At 41.2% G+C, this 22,195-nt stretch overlaps 1 protein-coding gene across 1 annotated transcript in view; it reads right to left on the reverse strand.

Annotated features, from left to right (window-relative positions):
* Window positions 1–22,195, reverse strand: part of lamp1a (lysosomal associated membrane protein 1a) — a 38,920-nt gene that overhangs the window by 4,889 nt on the left and 11,836 nt on the right. The window contains exons 2-6 of the mRNA XM_060833336.1: window positions 21,773–21,891; window positions 17,151–17,364; window positions 15,860–16,021; window positions 15,553–15,749; window positions 2,025–2,147 (exon numbers count right to left, since the gene is read on the reverse strand). Of these exons, the coding sequence (XP_060689319.1) occupies window positions 2,025–2,147; window positions 15,553–15,749; window positions 15,860–16,021; window positions 17,151–17,364; window positions 21,773–21,891 (815 nt within the window). The remainder of the gene's footprint in view (window positions 1–2,024; window positions 2,148–15,552; window positions 15,750–15,859; window positions 16,022–17,150; window positions 17,365–21,772; window positions 21,892–22,195) is intronic.

Here is a 22,195-nt window from a genome sequence, read left to right on the forward strand (position 1 = left end):
ACCTTAGTGTATCCAATTCTTCGTTGTTGTGGCAATTTTAGGTCCTGGTAACAAACTCCTCAGTTCTCCCTCCAGAGAAATGCTGAACTTCCCTGAATGCGGTCACCAGAACCGTATATGAAATTCCAGCTGTGGCTGAACCAATGTTTTACACATTTCCAGCATTTAGTCATGCCTTCCCCTATTTCAAGATGGCAGCACAGTAGGACATTTCACCAGGAACTCGTCCACTAATGTTTCTTTCTCTTTTTCCCTTGATTCTTTCTTTCTTCTCCCAGCCTCAGCACTGACTTGGCAATGCACCCTCGTGGCATGGTGCAAGAGTCTTTCAGCAGCCTGTAGCAGTCTCTTGGTTTGGTGTCCAGCAGGGAGAGCTGAACCTAGTGCGCACCTGGTGAGTGGAGGCTGCAACAGCAGGAGGAGATTGGTGGTGGTGGAAGCAGCGATGATGACATTGCAGCCAGAAGCAGGCAGACTGAGTGGTGAAGGAGGTCCCCCAGTATCTGCAGCAGTGGGAAGAACTGGCAACTGAGGTCTCCCAGACAGCAAGCTAAGCAGAGGAAATTGGCCCCTTGGCAAGCACTCAGACTGATGAACATTGAACTTCGTTCCTTTATTTTTCTAGTTTATATTAAAGGAGAAATTTAAATGTTACTTATTATTTTATTTCTTTATTTTTCTACTTATTCTATGAAGACCTGTAACGGTTAACTGTGTTTATTTTACTACTTTGTACCCAAGATGGTGTCATGTGGCGACATTGGACACACTTCACGGTACTCCTATACTTGAGTACACGTGACAATAAAATCCAAACCTAATCTTTCTACTCTGTAACTCATCCCAGCATCCTCATGCATTTCTTGTAAAACCTACTTATGCACCTGTCCCACATTTAAGAACCTGTTCCCTATTTTCTCTATCCCTCTCAAAATCTAATTATTGTGTACTTCCTTGTTCTGTTTACTAACCCCAAGATATAATCACATTTCGCTGTATTGAATTCCAGTTGTCACTTCTCTACCCACTCAACTAAATCACAAATCATTATGAAGTCAACAGCCACTCTCTTCATTGACAAGTTTTGTGCCATTTACAAAATTTCTCATCAGGCTTCCCACATTTAATTCCGATTCATTAATGTTTACAACAGACGAGATGCAACACAGTGCCCCTGTGGAACGCCACTGCAAACTGCTGTCGATTTGCAAAAACATTCACATTGAGCATTACCCTTTGTTTCCAGCACTCGGCCAAGTTTGGATCCAATGCACCACTGTTCCCCAGCATTGCAGAGTGTTACCTTTGCTTACCTCTCTTTGATACAGAATCTTGCTACATGTCTTACTAATAACCATAGTGCCACCCTCAAACCTCTATGTTACTTTGACAAAGAATTCAGTGAGTAAGTATGAGCTTGCCTTAACAAAACCGCACTATCCCTAATTAATTTATATCTTTCAACATGGCAGCTTGTGGAATTGATTCAAATAATTTTCCATCACTGGAATCAGACTGACCAATTATTTGGTTAATCCTTAGTACCTTTTCAAAAATGGTACTAAAACTAGAGTTTATTCAGTTAAGAGCAAGCTAACAGTCAATGGACAAACACATGATACAAGTTGGACCAGGAAATATCCTGAATAGTTTCGCAACCTGAGCTGAGTTAGTAAAGTGTGCAGATCTAGGACCACACCAGAAACCTCACGCTAGGCTAAAAGTTGTTCATGCCTGACTGTTGAATCTATGTGAGATTGCAGAATCTGTTGAAATCAAGACTAGCCCTGAGCTTTATTGCCTCCCAAGTGAAAATATTTCGTAATGCTCACTTTACGTTCACATGTAGAGCATTCAAAGGCAACATAGCCAAATATGACAAGTTCTGTCACTCAACATATCTACAAACAGCAGGGAGATGTTAAACCAAACAAAGAAATGGTCTATTAAATCTACATATCACTGAAATGAAACAATGGAATTTGCACAACCTGCATGTTTAATATAGAGCATTCTTCACTCACCACAATAAACACAAAAGTCAGCTTAGTTGGGTTATCAGACAGCTGGAGCAAGGCACGATCACTACTGCAGTTTCCATCTGCATGTGTCGAGTTTGGCAGGATGTTAAAAACTTTCACTGCAGTCTAAGAAACAAAAAAGATACTTGATATGAGAATATTGCATCTTCAATAAGACATTGCTTTTCACATTACAATTTAAACTAAAAGGAATCTCCTTTTAAATTAAGACTGAAGGTTCGTGCTTAAAACAAACCTTTAAAAATGAGGCATCGGTGGCTTAGTTGCACTTTCACTGGACCAGTAATCCAAAAGGTTAGTCTAACACTGTAGAGACAGGAGTTCAAATCACACCAGAGCAGCTTGTAGAATATAAATTTAGTTAATTAATCTGGAACAGAGAGCCAGTCTCAGCAATAGTGACGATACAATAATTTAATATTGTTAAAATCCATCCGGTCCACTGGCGTACTTCAAGGATGCGAATCTATCATCTTTATTGGTGTAGTCTACAGGCGACTTAAATCCACAATGATGTGGTTGACTTAACTGCTCTCTGAAATAGGCCTTCCAACTGACTTAGTTCAATAGGGTTAGGCGTTGCAGAGGCACCTCGATTACCCAAGGGAGTCGGGCTGGCAGTATTTCATTCAGATAATTGATTTAGATAATCAATTTAACCTTAAACAAGGGAATCCATACTGATCTAATGCTGTGCTCTATTGGAGAGTTTGTTTCAATCCATAATTTTGATGGCTCTATTTAAACAAATTAATCTTTGCATCCTGCAAATCACAGGTTAAACTGAGAAGGATCATCTCAAAATATATGAAATCTTAGCATTAAGCAAGGTCCTGAACAGCTTCTATAATCACAAAAGCATTTATCAGTTTCCACTGAACTCAGTGTCGCGATAGAAAGACAGAAGCACCACCTCACGCACGTTTACTTTTTCTGCCATTTATTTCATGAACAGCCCAGTAAAGTGACAGGAACAAAGCACTCACTTTTGCAAAGCGCTGTATAACTACCCTTACATAAGAAAAAAAATCAAGTCGTTGTTACTGGAGGTGCTTGCGCTTCTTTGTTATTGCCAGCCTTTTCACATGTTCTTCAGTACAGGTAATCCAAATTCACTTACCTCTTTGATATAATGTTTTTATGGGACCTTGAAATCTTGTTCGGATAATCAAGGTTCCCCTGTAAATGACAGGAGGTTGTTTGGCCTAATGCCAACAGACTTGACAGTTAAACAAACTTTGAAGGCTTCCCTAATCTGACTGGTGTCTGATTTTGCACCAATCAGTTGAAGGCATTAATGTTGAGCTAAAACAATCTTAGCTGTTAAGTATATCGCTGTCCTCACACTAACTGTAGCATAAATATATACAGGTGGCTCTCCTATAAAGGCGTAGTTGCATTCCAGCTAAATCTCGCTTAATAGAAAATTGCTTAACAGAAATAAGGGGGTCTATGGGAAAAGTGGGGTTGGGGTAGATCAGCAAATAATATCACTCACGATTGCTCAAAAATCAACGAAAATCCGAACACCAAGTATAGCACAGCCTAAATGAAGTCTAAATCATATTTATTAATGAAACAAAAGTAAATTTAACATGTTGTCAAAGCAAAGACGGAGGGTCTCGTCACCATCACCTTCAGGTCAGTTGTGGTTGCAGAAGTGGATGGCTGTGGGTGATTGTCTTCTGATTATTCTTTGGGGTTGGTTTAGATTGTGAGATATGAAAGTTCAAGAACAAATTAGAAATTTTTTTGAGAAGATTTGTAGCTCAGGTTGTAAGTTTGCTCACTGAGCTGTAAGATTTGTTCTCAGACATTTCTTTACCATGCTAGGGTACATTATCAGTGAGCCTCTGTTGAAGTGCTGGTGTTCTGTCCCGCTTTCTATCTGTTTGTCTTGGTCTGTTAAGGTGGATAATATCACTTAGAACATAGAACAACACAGCTCTGAACAGGCCCTTCGGTTCTCGATGTTATGCTGACCTATGAACTAATCTAAGCCCATCACCCAACACTATCTCATCATCGTCCACATGCTTATCCAAGGAGTGTTTAAATGCCCCTAATTCCAGTCTTTTTTCTCAGAGGTTGGTAAAAGTTTGATGTGTTTATTGATGGAGTTCCGTTTGAACACCAGGCCTCTAGGAATTCCTGTGCATGTCTTTGTTTAGCCTGTCCTAGGATGGATGTATTGTCCCAGTCGAACTTGTGTCCCTCATCACCTGAGTGTAAGGACATAAGGGATAGCTGATTGCAACTTTTGGTGGCACATTGGTGCTAGTGTATCCTGATGGCTAGTTTCCTGCCAGTCTGTCTGATGTAATGTTTGCTCAGTATTTTGTATATGAATTTGTTCTGCTGGTTGTTGGTACAGGATTCTGTAGATTCATCAAAAGCTGTTTCAATGCTGTTGATTGGTTTGCAGGCTACCATGATGCCAAGGGCCAGAGTAGTCTGGTTGTCATCTTCGAGATGTCTTCAATGTATGGAAGTGTGGCTAGACTCTCTGGGCATGTCGTGTCCACTTGTTTAGGTTTGTTGCGTAACAGGTACCCGATTAGCAGTGGTCTGATTCTTGCACAACAAACCTAAGCAAGACGACAACACACTCAGACTAATTCTTCAGCAACATTATAATCAAATTGCACTGCTGAAACACGCTTTATATGGGAACTATCTGTACTGCAAAAATCAGCAACAGTCATAGTCAATCTTGCTTGCCAGCAGTACAAAAGATTGCACTTGCCAAATCTCTTTCAACAGCACCTTCCAAACCTGTAACTTCTACGACCTCGATGGGAAATACCATTACCTCCAAATTCTCTTCCAAGTCAGATAGCATCCTGACTTAGGATCGATCATTCCTTCAAAATTTTGTAGGTCCATTCCTATCAGCAACGAGTGCTCCCACACCCCAAGGAGTGCAGCTCAAAAAGACAGCTAAGCATCTTCTCTAGGACAACTAGAGTTGGACGAAAAATGCTGACCCACTCAGCAATGCTCATATTCCAGGGAACAAACTTAGAAAGAGTTACTAAAGGGATAACCTAGTGCCTAAGAGGCTGATGGAGGAAGAAACCAAGCAACAATCTCAAACTCCAGCTATTCAGATAGTTGCTAGAAGCACCAGGCTAAATTTGAGAATGCACTAGGGAATAGTCGGGGAAATGATTGGAATTATATTTCCCTAAAACTGACATGCATCTGTGAGGTAGCATGAATGACAGCCTTGCAAGTTGATGTCCAATGAGAAGTGACAGTAAGTGAAGACACAGTGACTAGTAGGGAGAGGAAGATATCGGGAAGACTTCATGCAACAGCTATGTTTAGTAACGACAAGAAAGCTTACGAGATTGACAAATATCCCTTGCAGCTAACAATGGTTTCTCTTTATATTACTGCTGGCACCTGTCTTTTCAACTCCAATGCTGCTTGGGAGCGTTCCTGCTTCAGAACCTGCACAAGGAGACCTCCACATGCAGCAAAATTGAACACAGGCAGCACAACACCATGACCTGGAGCTGCCAGTAACGCAGTATTTGATACGAACCTTCAGGCTAACTTGTACATCTGAAGCACGTGTTTCAATATTTGATGATAGCATTTCCAAGAATTGTGGTGGTAAGAACTTCAATGTAATGCTGCTAGCCATAGAGCAAACAGACTCAATTATTCTCAGATTCTTTCCACATGAGGGGGAGAAGCATGAATTTCTAAATTCAGCAGCTAGGACAGAAAATTATATGATGCAGCTAATCTTCCGATCACCATGGGTAGATGGCGAAAGAAAACAACTCCCTTGGCTGTCTGTGGAGTTGTTTGTTGCACTTGGCATAAAACAAAGCCCGCTGGAATTATACATCTGCACAAACCATCCTTTATTCAAGATTATGCATCAACAAACAATCAATTGTTAGACTGATCAGAAGGGATTTCTGCACTAAATGTCATGACTTGTACCTCTGAACAGAACTGTATATTTGGGTTAAGTTTCAAGTTTGAGACCCAAACAGAAGCTTGATTAAAAAATTAGTTGCCCCTTCAGAAAAAAAATTAGTCATTTCCTCCAAAAATTAAAATATAATTTGATGATCATCAATATGGCACAGGGTACAATCCATGTCTGTTACTGTTATAGGTGTCCTTGTGGCTCCCAAAAGGGCAAGACCAAATATAGCTACTTCATTTGAAGTAAACATGAGGCGCCATATTTTGGAAAAGCAAATCAGGGCAGGACTTATACACTAAATGGTAAGGTCTTGGGGAGTGTTGCTGAACTAAAACACCTTGATGTGCAGGTTCATAGTTCCTTGAACATGGAGTCAGAGTTAGACAGGATAGTGAAGGAGGCATGTAGTATGCTTTCCATTACTGGTCAGAGCATTGACTATAGGAGTTACGTTGCAGCTGTACATTGGTTAGGCCACTTTTGGAATATTGTACGTGTAACTCCAGTCTCCCTCCCATTGAAAGGACGTCGAAAAACTTGCAATGGTTCAGAAAAGATTTACAAGATGTTGCAAGGATTGGAGGGTTTGAGCTATAGAGAGAAGCTGAATAGGCTGGGGCTGTTTTTCTTGGAGTGTCAGAGGCTTAGGGATGACATTGCAGAGGTAATAAAATCATGAGGGGCATGGATAGGGTAAATAGACAAAGTCTTTTCCCTGTGGTGTGGAAGTCCATAAGTAGAGGGTATAGATTTAGGGTGAGGGGCAAAAAGATTTAAAAGGCTCCTAGGGGACAATATTTTCATGCAAAGGGTGGCACATGTGTGAAATAAGCTACTGAAGGTGGAGGAGGCCGGGACAATTACAACATTTAAAAGGCATCTGGATGGGTACATGAATAGGAAGAGTTACATGGATATGGGCCAAGTGCTGGCAAATGGGATTAGATTAATTGAAGATATTTGGTCAGCATGGATGAATTGGATTGAGGGGTCTGTTTCCATGCTGTACATCTCTATGACTCTATAAAACAACAAATGAATCTCAGCCCAGTAGCCACGAAGGAAAACGTTGCATCCTCTGGCAGCTTGCGCTCTATTTTTAACAAAGAACAATGGCTGGAACACTTTGGTGAATAAATACTGCCAATGATATTTTCAGCAAGAAACTGTGAAGTTGAAATCAAGATGATTTATTTTGAGTTCTTTTTATAGGAGGTGGATACCCTTGGTTAGGCCGTGATTTAGTGCCCATCCCTAATTGCCATTGAGAAGGTCTCTGAGTTGCGAGCTTAAACTGAATGGTTTGCTTGGCCCTTAAGACTCAACCACATTGATGTGGGCCTGGAGTCAAATGATGGCCAGACCAGGTAAGGATGGCCTATTTCCTTTCCTGAGGGACATTAGTGAAACATAGGTTTTGCGACAAGCAATGACAGTTTCAGAGTGACCATTGCTGATTATCTTTCAAATTCAAAACTTCTTGTTTTTATTTGTTCAATTTAAATTCCACCAGTTCTCACATTCCTAAATTGGAGTCTGGTATTTTGAATGGTGAAGAGGAAGTGTCCTCAGAAGAATCATACTAAACTCCAAACAATAACTCTTGCTCTTTCCACAGATGTAGCCAGACTTGCTAAGGGTCCCCAGCATTATCTATGTTTCTCCTTAAGATTTTTCATCCAATGAGACACTCCATTAAAGAGGGCCTAAAGGATCAGTTTGGGCCATAGACTCAAAGAACTCAATTAAAATGGGCTGATTCCATTTAAGACGTTAAAAGCATAAGTTATAATTAAACAAAAATTGATTTTCACAAAAGCAAGGAATTCCAAAAATAATAAAAGGACACTTAGAAAACAAAGCCAGAGTCCATCAACATAATACATTAACCACAGTTATTACTGTCTAATAACATGTGAACAGACAACCCCTGAATGAACATACAGTCAATTAGGATAGAGAATGAAGAATCACAATAGTACAGCATAGGAAGAAATAATTCAGCCAGAGTCTGCACCAGCTCTTGTAAAAAGGTAATTCAATGCGTTTCACTTTCTATACATCACTCCAGCATTTCTCCCTTAAAACCATTTTTTCAAAAAAAAACAGCAATTATAGCAGTGCTTCTCAATTCTTTTCCCTCATTGTGATACCATTTTAATACCTTACGATTGGTTTGTGACCCCATGTGAAGAGTGTGCATGCATGCGTGGGTATCAGATTGTTTTCAGGTGGGTGGGGTGTACAGAAGTTCTGCTGTGAAATGGGGGCTACAAAGGCATCAATTCTAACATTAGAAGTGAAAGGAGTTGAGTGGATTCTACATTCCCCTTATTAAAAATGTCAATAACTAATAGTCTTTTCCTGGACAGCTATAACACTGTCATCTACTTGTCCAAGTGAAAAATTGTCCAAGTATGTCCTGTATACAAAAAGGAGATAAATCCAATCCAGCCAATTACTACTCCATCAGTCTACATTTGAGCATCAGTAATGTGATGGAAGATGATATCAATGAAACTATCAAGCAGTATTTGCTGAGCAATAAACTGACATTCAGTTTGGGTTCTGTCAGAGCCAGCTTCCGACCTCATTAAATCCTTGATCCAAATATGGACACAACAGCTGATTATCAGACATAAGATGAGGGTGCTGTCCTTAACATCAAATGCCCTATTTGACTGAGTGCAGAACAAGGAGCTCAAGCAAAGCTGGAGCATATAGCAAGACGGTTGCTGAATGTCAGTCAGCTTCAGGACATCCCTGCAGGGGTTCCTCAGATACTGTCCTTGACCTAAATGTCTTCAACAGCTTCAATGACCTTCCCTCCATCATAAGGTCTGAAGTGGGGCTGTTTGTTGACAAGAGCAGTGTTCAGCACTATTTAAGACTCGAGATATTGAAGCAGTCCTTGCCCAAACGTAGGATGACTTGGAAAACATCTAGACTTGGACTGACAAGTGGTAAATAACATTTAGACCACAGAAGTGCCAGGCAGTGAGCATCTCTAACAAGAGACTATCTAACATAGTTTTGGGCGGCACAGTGGTTAGCTCTGCTGCCTCACAGCGCCAGAGACCTGGGTTCAGTTCCCACCTCAGGCGACTCTGTGGAGTTTGCACGTTCTCCCCGTGTCTGCGTGGGTTTCCTCCGGGTGCTCCGGTTTCCTCCCACAGTCCAAAGATGTGTGGGTCAGGTGAACTGGCCATGCTAAACTGCCCATAGTGTTAGGTGAGGGGTAAATGTAGAGGTATGGGTGGGTTGCGCTTCGGCGGGTCGGTGTGGACTTGTTGGGCCGAAGGGCCTGTTTCCACACTAAGTAATCTAATCTAACATTGTCCCTTGACATTCAATGACTTTCTGGGGGTTACCAGTGACTGCACTGGACTAACCATACAAGTACTGTGGCTCTAAGAACAGGTCAGAGGCCAGGAACCTTGCAGTGACTCCAACATATCTACAAGGCACAAGTCAGCACTGATGGAATAATCTCCACCTGCCGAGATGAATGCAACTCCAACAACACTGAAAGCTTGACGCCATCCATGACACAGCACTCTGCTTGATTGATACCGCATCACCAAACATTCAGCTCCTCCATTGATGTTCAGTAGCAGTAATATATATTGTCAACAAGATTTTCCAGGAACGTCAATGGCCTCCTGGTTTTATCAGTTAACTATTAACGCAGAAACTCAACTCATGTTCTGAGGACCTTGATTTGAATTCTGCCATGGCAGATGGAATCTGAATTCTGTAAACACCTAGAATTATGAGCCTAATGATTACCACAAAACCATTGCCAACTGTCAGAAATACCTACTCACTCATGTCGTTCAGGGAAGGAAACTCGCTTCCTTACTTGGTCTGGCCTACATGCGACTCTATATCCACAGTACAGAGCAACTTCGATTATCTGAATATCGAATTATCCAAAGGAGATTGAGGTCCCGATAGAAACGTTACATCAAAGAGCTGTTTCAACCCTGATTGCGTCTTTTGTTTACAATGATCAAAAACTATCTCGGCTCACTGAAATGCCGCTGAGAACAGTCCTGGACATCGAAGAAAGCCCAGGCACTGTCTCCAAATGACTGACCTCCTGCCCTCTCCCCACACTTTCCCTGGAGCTCTACATAGGGGTGTAACCTAAACACCCCCCCCATTCCCCAGATATTCTAACATTACCCTGAACAGGGTAGAGGTGAAACTTGTCAAAAAGTTGCAGTAAAAGGTTGTGCGCGCGCGCACTATTTGGAGACTCACCCCACAAAGGCAGCTGCAGCAGTCTTACTGTTGGTCCACTCCAGCTGCTCAAGAGTAGGAGGAGGGCTGTTCACATATTGTGTGCTGCCTAAACTTAATACAAATCTCCCAGAGGAAAGGCAATGAATCAATTAACCAAATAATCAATTATCTGAATGAAATAGTGCCTGCCCATCTCGTTTGGATAATTGAGGTTCCTCTGTAATGCGGTGGACTCTCAACTGACCTGACAACAGCAAAATAGCCCTGCCCACTCCGTAAAGTCTTCCTTACTTTAACGGAACCTGAGCTACGGATCAGATGATGGCGTAGGTAGTGAACAGCCAGCTACAGCATGCAGAGTGTCTGTGAAGGGGGAAATCGTGCAGTGTGATGGGTTGACATGTATCTGTTTTAATGCAAGTAGTATCAGGAATAGGGGTGACTATAGCATGGAGCAGTACTTGGAACTATGATGTTGTGGCCATTATGGAGTCTTGGATATCACAGGGGCAAGAATGATTGTTGGATGTCCCAGGGTTTAGCTGGGTGAAAGTCAGAAACAAGAATGGAGCAGTCGCTTTATTGGGGTTTTCTACAGGCTCCCTAATAGCAACAGAGACACGGAGGAGCAGATTGGGAGGCAGATTTTGAAAATGCTTAGGGCTGTTGTCATGGGTGACTTTCACTTCCCTAATAATCACTGAAACCTATTTAGTTCAAATAGTTTGGATGGAGAAGTTTTTGAGAGCTGTGCCCAGGAAGGGTTCCTGACGCAATGTGTAGATAGGCCGACTAAGTGGGAGGCCACAATGAATTTGATACTTGGCAATGAAACATGTCATATGTCAGATCTCTTGGTGGAAGAGCATTTTGGTGATAGTGATCACAACGCCCTGATCATTACTATAGTCACGCAGAGGGATACGGGCAGACAATATGGGCAAGTATTTAAAATGGGGGAAAGGGGAAATTACTATGCTATTAGGTAGAAACTGGAGCATCAAAATTGGAAACATCTATTCTTCAAGAAAAGCACAACAGAAATGTGGAGGTTATTTAGGAAGCAGCTGCTGAGTGTGCTGGAGAGGTTTGTCCCACTGAGGCAAGGAAGGGATGACAGCTTGAAAGAACCTTGGATGACAAGGGATGTGGAACACCAAGTCAAGAGGAAGCTTACTTATGGTTGACGAGGCAAAGATAAGACAGGGCTTTAGAGGGTAACAAGGTAGCCAGGAAGAAACTGAAGAATGGACTTAGGACAGTTAGAAGGGGGCATGGAAAAGCTTTAGTAGGGAGGATTAAGGAAAGTCCCAAGGTGTTCTTGTGAGGAACAAGAGGATGGCCAGAGGGAGGGTAGGGTTGATCAGGGATAGTGGAGGGAACTTGCGCCTGGAGTTGGAGGAACTGAGAGGGACCTTGACGTTTCTGAGGACAGCATAAAACAGACTGATATGCAAGAACAGGTTGATGTTAGGAAGGAGGCATGGTACAATTTTGAAAAACATAAGGACCAATAAATCCCCTGGGCCAGACGGGATATGCCCTAGATTACAACAGGAAGCGAGGGAAGAGATTGGTGCGCCTTTGGTGAATAGGGATAATCCTGGGAATTATGGTCCAGTCAGTCTTCCGTCAGTTGTGGGCAAAGTATTGGAGAGGATTCTGAGAGATGGGATTTATGATTACTTGTAAAACTGCAGTTGATTAGATAGTCAGCATGGCTCTGAGAGGAGCAGGTCATGCCTCACCAATGTTGCTAAATTCTTTGAGGATGTGACAAAATACATTGATGAGGGTAGAACAGTGGATATGGTGTACATGGATTTTAGCAATGTGTTTGATGGTAGGCTCATTCAGAAAGTAAGGAGACATGGGATACAGGGTAATCTGTCTGTCAGGATACAGACTTGGTGGCCCATAGAAGAGAGGGGGTGGTGGATGAAAAACATTCAGCCTGGAGCTCGGAGACCAGTGCTGCAGTCAGTGGAAATGTGAATAGTGTGGAGGACTGTTGTAGGTTGCAACAGGACATTGATAGGATGCAGAACTGGGCTGGTAAGTGGCAGGTGGAGTTCAACCTGGAAAAATGTAAAATTATTTGGAAGGTTTAAGTTGAATGCAGAATACAAGGTTAAAGGCAAAGATTCTTGGCAGTGTGGAGGAACAGAGGGATTTGGGGTCCATGGCCATAGATCCCTCAAAGTTGTCACCCAGGTTGATAGGGTTGTTAAGAGCTGTATAGTGTGTTGACTTTCATGAGTAGAGAGGCTGACTTTAAGACTGGGTTATGCTGTAGCCTGGTTAGACCATCTTTGGAATATTGTGTTTAGTTCTGGTCGCCTCATTATTGAAAAGATGCAGAAGCTTTAGAGAGTGCAGAAGACATTTACCAGGAAGTCCAGACTGAAGGGCATGTCTTATGAAGAAAGGTTTAGAGGAGAGAGGGCATTTCTAATTGGAGCGAAAGAGGATAGGACATTATTTGAGAGACATGTACAAGATGTTGAGAGGCAAAAATAGAATGGATAGCCAGAGACTTTTGCCCATGGTGGAAATATCTATCACAAGGGAGCACAATTTTAAGGTAATTGGAGCAAGGTTTCAGGGAGATATCAGAGGTAGGTTCTTTACATAGAGTGGTGTGTGCATAATACACTGCCAGCAGTGGTAGTAGAATCTAATACATTAGGGACTTTTAAGCAATTATTGCATAGGCACATAGAAAGTAGTACAATGAAGGGTGTGTAGATTAGTCTGATCTTAAAATGGGATAGAAGGCCAGCACAACATTGAGGGCTAAAGGGCCTGTACTGTACTGTTCTATATTCTAATATCTGGGACCAAGGACCAAGTTTGCGATTACTGCATCACAGACTAGTCAAGCAACAACCTGACACACTCTCAAAATCATACCTTGCAGACAATGTCTCAGACACCACTATGAGCATCTCTGGTTATGTCCTGTCACACCAGCAGGACAGACCCAGCAGAGGTGATGGCACAATGGTATATAGTTGGGAGGGAGTTGCCTTGGGAGTTCAACAGTGACTCCAGACCCCATGATGTCTCATGGTATTGAGTCAAAAATGGGCAAGGAGACCTCCTGCTGATGAGCCAGCACTCCTCAATGTTGAACACTTGAAGGATACACGAAGGGTGCAAATGCGCATGCAAAGTGAACAATTTCAATCTCCACCACTAAGTGGTTCAGCAGGAACATTCTTGATTGAGCTTGGAGGATTCTAACAGACATTGCTTCTAGACTGGGTGTGTGCCAGGTGGTGAGGGGAAAAACATACCTTAACTCAATTTGCTGCCACACTTCCCTTGACAGTGTCACTAAGTGACCACTGCATAGTTCTCATGAAGGTGAAGTCCCACCTCACATGATAATACCCTTCATCATGATATGCAGCACTATCAATGGGACAGATTTTAAACATATCTGGTCTCTCAAAACTGGATATCTATGAAGGGCTGTAGGCCATCAGCAGCAGAATTGTATTCCAACAGGATCTGCGAGATCCCACTCTACTATTGACATCAAGCAAGGGGATCAATCATGGTTCAGAGTGTAGGAGGACATACTAGTAGCAGCAGCACCATATATAACTCAAACAAGGCAACAACCTAGTGAAGCTCCAAGACAGGGCAACTTACATGCTTAATAGCAGAAGTAGCAAGTGACAACCAACAGATCAGATCCAAGCTTGCAGACTTGCCATATCTAGCTGTGAATGGTGGTGAATAATTAAACAACTGACCACTGCTCCACAAATATCCCAATGGAGTCCAGCACATCCTTACAGAAGGTGAGGCTGAAGCATTTGCAACAATCTTCAGCCACAAGTGCCCAATGGATTATCTATCTTAACCTCTACGAGAGGTCCCCAGCATCACAGATGCCAATCTTCAGCCATTCTATTCACTCCACTCAAGAAAAGACTGAAGACTCTGAATACTGCAAAACAATGGGCCTTAACAACATTCTAGGAGAAAGTGAGGACTGCAGATGCTGGGGATCAGAGCTGAAAAATGTGTTGCTGGAAAAGCACAGCAGGTCAGGCAGCATCCAAGGAGCAGGAGAATCGACGTTTTGGGCATAAGCCCTTCATCAGGCATGCTCCTTGGATGCTGCCTGACCTGCTGCGCTTTTCCTGCAATACACTTAACGACATTCTGGCAATATTAATAAAAATTGTGTGCTCCAGAATTTTTTGCACCTTTAACCAGTATAGCTAGAAAACTAGTAGCTTCCACAAAACAGTTCACTTACTTTTCGTACACAAAAAGCAAAACAAATTCAATCCAGGCAATCACCACCACAGCAGTCTACTCGAGTGTCAGTAAAGTGACAGAAGTGATAGCACCTATCAATAGGACCTGCTCAGCAACTGCTCAGTCTCGGTTCTGCCAGGGCCACTCAGCACCTGACCTCAAGCCAATCTAAGTTCAAACAAGGACAAAAAAAGCTGAACTCCAGCGTTCAAATGAGTGTGACAGTGCTTGACATTTTACTGAGTGTGACATCAAGGAGCCCTGGCAAAAATGAAATGAGTGGGAATCAGAGGAAAATTATCATACCCTGCATGAAGGTGTTCATGGTTATTGGAGTCAGTCATCTCAGCACCAGGACATCTCTACAGATGTTCCTCAGGGTAGTGTCCTAGGCCACTCACTGTCTTGACTTGGAAATATAATCACTATTCCTTCATTGTCGCTGCATCAAAATTCTGCACTCCAATAACATTGTGGGTCTACCTACATCACAAACTGCAGCGGTTCAAGAAACAGCTTACCACCACTGTCTCAAACACTACTCAGGTCAGACAATAAATGCTAGCCAAGTCAGTAATGCCCACCCCAAAAAAGATGCACTGCAGAAATTCATCAAGGTTTATTCGACAGCCCCTCCAAACCCCTGACCATCAACATCTATAAGGACAGGACAACAGACAAATAGGAACAGCACCACCTGTAAGTTCTCCTCCAAGCCACTCCGTTTTTAAAATATGCCACCAATCCTTCAGTATCACTGTTGATTCTGGAATTCACTATAACATTATAGGTGTCTCTGCACTAAAAAAACTGCAGAAATTCAAGGAGGCAGCTTATCAATATCCTCAAGGGCAAGTAGTTCCCACACACTGAATTTAAAAAAAAACACAATTTGACTGATGCAGGCCCATGCTGGAGCTTGATCATACCACATTCAATCCCATGTTTATGAAACAATTCTTTTCAAAACAACACTGATAGAATACAGAAATAGTTCTTATTTGTACTTCAAGTATAAAGAATTAAGTTGACTACCTTGTTATCTAGGGCTGCATATGTGATGTTGATCTGTAGTCCCATCTTTGCAAGCAGGCAAGTGCCATTGCTATTGGTGACATTATATGCTCCTGGAATTGGATTTGGTGTTGGAGGTGGCACTGTTGTTGGAGCCAGGGTGGTAACCAGAGTTGTAGTAGGTACAGTTGGAGGTGTATCAGCATGACATATAGTTTCTAAAAACATAATTAATCTGGATGTAAATAAATACATGAAAAAATTCAACTGTCTCAAAACATCAATTAGTTGAAAGCTTCCATACTCTGTGAAAGCTAAATATACCTACCAGTTCTACTGAAATTGTTGTTTGGTGGAAAAGCTTCCATTCGGACGTGACTCAAAGTTACGTTTACATTTTCCATTTGCACTGTAGAATCACTTGTACACTTGTATGTTGTGTTCATTTTTGCACTGATATCTGCAGAATTTGAAAATGCTACCAAAATACCTGGAAAGATTTTCAAAACAGCAACTTAGAAATAAATTCATACAATTATGGAAATCACAATGTTACCAAATCTTAACATTCCAATCAGTGGAAAATGATTTTGTTCCAAAAGGTAATCACATTATTGAACTTGATTCAATGTCCTTCATTGCCCCAATCAACACTGGTAAGGTTTACATAATTTCCTACTTTAAAGCTTATATACTCACTTACATAAGAAACAGAAGTAGGCCATTCAATAAGATCATGGCTAATCTGACTGCAGCCTTAATTCTATTTTCCTGACTGCTCCCTCATCCTCGATTCCCCTTGAGATCAAAATCAACCTTGAATATTTTAAGTGACTCTACCTCAACCACTGTCTTGTGTGGAGAATGCCAAAGAACAGCAACCTGAAAGGAGACTCATTATTTTCTAAGTGTCCCTAATTTTAGATCACTCTTGCAAGGAAACACAACTCAGAATCTACACAATCAACACCCTTCGTTTCACTAAGATCACCACTTATTCTTTTCAATTCCAAATGGAAGCACAACTGCTCAATCTCTCCTCATAAGACAACACATCAAACGTTCTCTGAATGCTTCCATGTAAGTTGATCCATCCTGAAATAAGGATTCAGAAGTTTTATATACAGAGGAACCTCGATTATCTGAACGGCACAGGCAGGGTGTATTTTGCTTGGATAATCGAATGTTCAGATAACACAGATCAGCCAAGCATCGGGACCTTGCACTCTTGTTCAGATAATCGAGGTTCCTCTGTATATTAACGTTGTGACCTCAATAATTTCAGCACCCTTTTACTGCTGTTTACAGACAGCATTCTTGAGACTGAATACTCAGTCTACAAATTAACTTTCATTCCACATCCTCTTAATCTACAATATATGTTCAGTAGGATAACTGATGTTTTGCCATTCAATATTATTCAATTTAGCAAAAGTAGACTGATTTTATATGTTTAAATGCGACATTTTAACTTTATAATGGTGTCTCAAACATCACTACCCTTCCTTAATTTTTGAAATCAGGATATTGCCCATTCAGGCACAGCTAATAGGCATGTGACTGTCAGCAAACTTAGTATGAGACAATGCTCGCTGAAGCATTCATAGACTGTAACTTACCTTTCCGACTTGCATTTGGGAAATGTGCGTCATCACTCTCATTGAAACCAACAGACAGTACATCCATTTTGTAGGATCCGTTGTGCCTTGAGAAGTTCATGCTAAGAGAATGACCATCCCCAAAACTGACTACCAGTACTGGTGCAGCCATATTATTACAATTACTGCGGTTGTCTACATGTGCATCCTTTGAGAGAGAGAACAAAACTGTGACCTGGAACAGAAGAACAGTTATACTTATTTGACAACTCTGCAAGCATTAAAACCATTTAGCAAACAGTTCTGCATAAATGATAGTTCAATCCTCTGTATCAAATCTGTCTGGAAAACACATTCATTATTGTGCATTCATTTTCATGAATTCTGCTTTGTGAAGCTATTACAGCAACTTTTAGATACTACTTTGTAGTGAATATTAATTTACTAATTTAATTCCTATACCTGCTTAATTTCTTTAATCATAATTAAAAAATGAAACATACTGAAGTTAGAAAACTTTACTCCAAAAGACTTGAGAACAGCTTCTTCCCTGTTGTTATCAGACTTATGAAAGGACCTCTCATATTTTAAAGTTGATCTTTCTCTATACTTTCTACGTAGCTGCAACACTACATTCTGCATTCTATTCTACCATCCTTATGTACTTATGTAAGGTATAATTTGTCAAGCTAGCATGCAAAACAATACTTTTCACTATATCTCAGTAAATGTGACAATAATAAACCAAAAATCAAATCAAGTCCACACATGAGAGGATTGCAAATCAGCATGGATTTACAAAAGGGAAATTATGCTCAACAAATCATTGGAAATTTTGGTAGATGATACCAGATGAGTTGTTATGGGGAAGCTAATCGATATGAATTATTCAGAAGGCTTTCACTAAGATCCCACATGAGAGATTAGCATACAAAATTAAAACAAGTTGGATTGGAGGTAATGTACTGACATTGATTGGAGAAGTGTCTGGCAGGCAAAAAAAAGAGTAGGAGTAAATGTTTTTTCTCGCAAGAGGCAGGGAATCACTAGTGGGTTACCACAGAGTTAAGTGCCAGGACCCCAACTACAGTAGAACCTCGATTATCCGAACGAGATGCCTGGGGAGTATTTTGTTCGGATAATCGATCTGATTGTAAACGAGCAGTAATTTATGAGTGCAGGTTATCGGTCATCATGCTGTTTAACCAATAACTGATCTATCATAAAGAAGCACTAATTTCAGTTCTGGTTACCAAGCATTTCTCAGTTACCCTGCAATGCACACCATAATGCCGTTTAATTGATAACTGAATACTGAGATGCCTAATGCACAGTATATAATAACAATTTAGATGGTGTGCTATTAATAAGGGTTGATTTGCTCTGCTGACCTGCAGGAAATTGGATGCTCCAAGGCTAGGGTGGGATGCCTCTGATGTACAGATACATTGTAAGAAATTTATATCATCATCTCCTATTATTCAGATCTATTTACATATGGCCATTCAGACCCATTTGCATCATCACCTCCTAGTCAGAAGTCAGTTGGAACACTGCAATAGAAATTATGACTGCACCCCGTAGTTATAAAAAAAATACAATTCATGCCAGATCTGGCTATGAAGGGATGATTTGCATTACATTGTTTATGGAGATGACGTGGTCACTGCATTGTGCCTTGAGTGGCATGTGACTGTATGTTGTCTTGTGGGCATTACTGACTGTGATGTAAAGATTTTGTATAAAGGAAGGACTGTTTCCCTTGTTCAGAGATCTTCCCTGGATATGCTTTGCAAGTATGGTGAAGAATGTTCAGGGTTTCTCCAAAGCTTGTACTTAATAAATTTTGCTTGTTCACAGAAGTTGGCATTTGCAGTTGCATTTAATGCGTAATGATCTCAGGAAAAAGAACTTAATGGGAGAACTAAATGAAATATTTCCAAGTTTGCAGACAACACAACTGGTTGGGAGGGTGAATTGTAAGGAGAATGCAGAGATGTTTCAATGCGATTTTGGCAAGCGAGTGGGCAAATGGATAGTCAATAAAGTATAATGTGGACAAATGTAAAGCTATCCACTTTGTAAAAAAATACTGGAAGACTTTCTGAATTATGATATGATTTGGAGGGGTCGGTGTTGGACTGGGGTGTACAGAGTTAAAAATCACAATGCCAGGTTATAGCCCAACAGATTTATTTGGAAGCACTAGCTTTTACGGTACTGCTCCTTCATCAGGTGGTTGTCCAACTCTGGAAAACTCCTCATAAATCTTTTCTGAACCCTTTCAAATTTCACATCTTTCCGATAGGAAGGAGACCAGAATTGCAAGCAATGTTCCGTAAACCAATGTCCTGTACAGCTGCAACATGACTTCCCAACCTCTGTACTCGATACTCTGTGACCAAGAATGGAAAACATACCAAACGCCTTCTTCACTATCACATCTACCTGCGACTCCACTTTCAAGGAGTTATGAATCGGCATCCTGAGGTCTCTGTTCAGCAGCACCCCCTAAGACCTTACCATTAAGTGTATAAGTCCTGCTAAGATTTGCTTTCCCAAAATGCAACACCTTGCATTTATCTAAATTAAACTCCATCTGCCACTCATTCAAGTACGTAAGCTCTTTCTTTCAGATCTTACAACAGATTTTTAAAAAAATTTTACTTTTCTCATTTTCCTCTCCATCTCTTTGGCATTAATAGTACAGGCCATTCGGCCCACTGGGGCAGGTCAACAAAGATCATTAATTACATCTGGTGCCCTTGATGTGGTCCCCTCTACATCACAGAGACAGAGGGCAAACTCGCAGAATGGTTAAGGGAACATATCTGGTCCGTACGCACCAACCAACCCCACCTCACTGTGTCCATCCACTTCAACTCCCCCTCTCGGTCCCGAGAACATATCCATTCTGGGCCTCCACTCATGCCTACACAAGGCCACCTGCAAACCGGAAGAGGTACACCTCATCTTCTGCCTCAGGAACCTGCAACCTCATGGCATGAACATTGAATTCACCAGTTTCCATTTCTCCCATCCCAAATCTACGCCTTCAACTCAGATCTGCCTTCTTGGCAGAATCTATCTGTCCATCTTTTCTCCCACTTATCCACTCCTCACTTCCCACCAACATATCACCATCATTTCCTACCTTCGCTCACCTATCGCCACTCCAACTACCTTTCCCCTAGCTCCACCCTACCCCCCATTTATCTCTAAGCCCCATTCCATCCACAGTCCCCTAGACCTGAAGTAAGGTTCTGCCCAAAACCTTGACTCTCTTGCTCCTCAGATACTGCCTAACCTACTGCGCTTTTTTTTTGTGCCATGCTTCATCAAGTGTGCCTTACACTTATCTAACTCTATTAGGTCCTCCCTCAAACGTCGCTACTTTAGTGAAACAACCCCGGACTACTCGGTCTTTCCTCAGCTCAGATTCTCCAGCTCAGGCAGAATCTTGATAAATCTCCTCTGTAACTTCTCTAGTGCAAGTATATACTTCCCATAATGTGGTGACCAGATCTGCACACAGCACTCTTGAGGCCTAACCAGCATTTCAGCACAACTCACTTGGCTGTCTGCCACTGTACAATTTCCAATGCTTGGAGATTCATGCTGTGGAGCAACATTTGGAACTGGACATAGGTGTAGCAAAACAGATTTCGCCCAGATTCACCTCCAAAGGTAACAAAGCAATTAACAAAGCACACTGCGCCTCAGCTTTATAAGGCACAGAAAAGGGAGGAGGTTACACTAAACTACTTTATCCAGTTCTTTGCACCACACTTCAGACAGGACACAAAAGGCATTGGAGACAGACGAGATTCACTTGAATTAATCTAGGGTTAAAAGATTCCATTTTCATTAACAGACTGGAGAAGGTGCAACTGCTACTCTTAAGCACAGAGACGGCCAAGAGGATATTTTGTTAAGAGGTGAAAAATTATTATGGGCTTAGATAAGAGCAAATAAAAATGACAGCTGATCGTTACCTACTCAGAAGCAGAAATTTAAGGTGAACTGATTAAGATTTGGAATGCATTCTATCCCCATGAGTGTGAACACAGGAGGAGGGAATCAGGTAAAGGAAATGAAAGAGAAAAATTGTCCAGTTAAAAGATAGATCAATATGACGAACTGGACTGCCCTTTGAAAGAGCAGACTCGAACTGAATGGTCTCTTTCTATGCTCCATTTTAACATCTATAAATTGAAAGAGGCAATGTTTGCGTTGCACTGTCCACCAATATCCTAGGCCTCATGTTACTCCCTGTAGCTGAGAGTCATTGGTTCCTGTTAATATTTTAAAAATGCAATAAATAACTGGGGAGAGCTACAGTAACTGAATAGTAAAAACTAATAGTTCAGCAAGTCAAGGGTATTTCAACAAGTTGAACTGCAATTTAAGTACGAGATTTTAAACATTACCCAGTACCGAAGATTAAAGTCCAAACCCATATTCTGAAAGCACGGGACATTACTCAATATTGACATCAGAACTGACAAAAATCAAATTAATTTTCTTTTTATCAGAACATTTTTGGTATATCTTGCATGGGTGACTACTAGAGGTGAATTATAATCATTCACCTGCTTGACTGAGACTTCACACTACACTACAGAAGCAATTATTTTACTTACCCTCTTTTTAGCTGTGGTATCATAGCTGACTGAAAAGTTGGCTGAGAATTCAGCTAGCAAGCACGTTTGATTTCCACTTTTCACTTCAAATATCTTTGATAATGCAATCTGACCAAAACCTGCAAAAAAATGTCAATTTTGAACAAAGGAAAACATTGAAGCACTCACAAGTTGCTGATACCTGTACTCAATGGAAACTATGTTCAATTTCACCCCTAACTTTCTTGGTGCTACCACTATTACTAAATTATCAGACTGTTTATCCAACATCCAATTAAAGATAAACAGAAATTTCCTTTGAATAAATATTAGGAGTACTGAAAATTTTTCAGTCTCCATTACAAACGATGTTTTCTAGCTACTGACTCCGTCCCTTTCCCTGGCAACAATTTTAAGACAATATCTGTCTAATCATAAACTTGG

The sequence above is a fragment of the Hemiscyllium ocellatum genome, chromosome 12 (assembly GCF_020745735.1).
Source record: "Hemiscyllium ocellatum isolate sHemOce1 chromosome 12, sHemOce1.pat.X.cur, whole genome shotgun sequence".
Lineage (NCBI taxonomy): Eukaryota > Metazoa > Chordata > Chondrichthyes > Orectolobiformes > Hemiscylliidae > Hemiscyllium > Hemiscyllium ocellatum.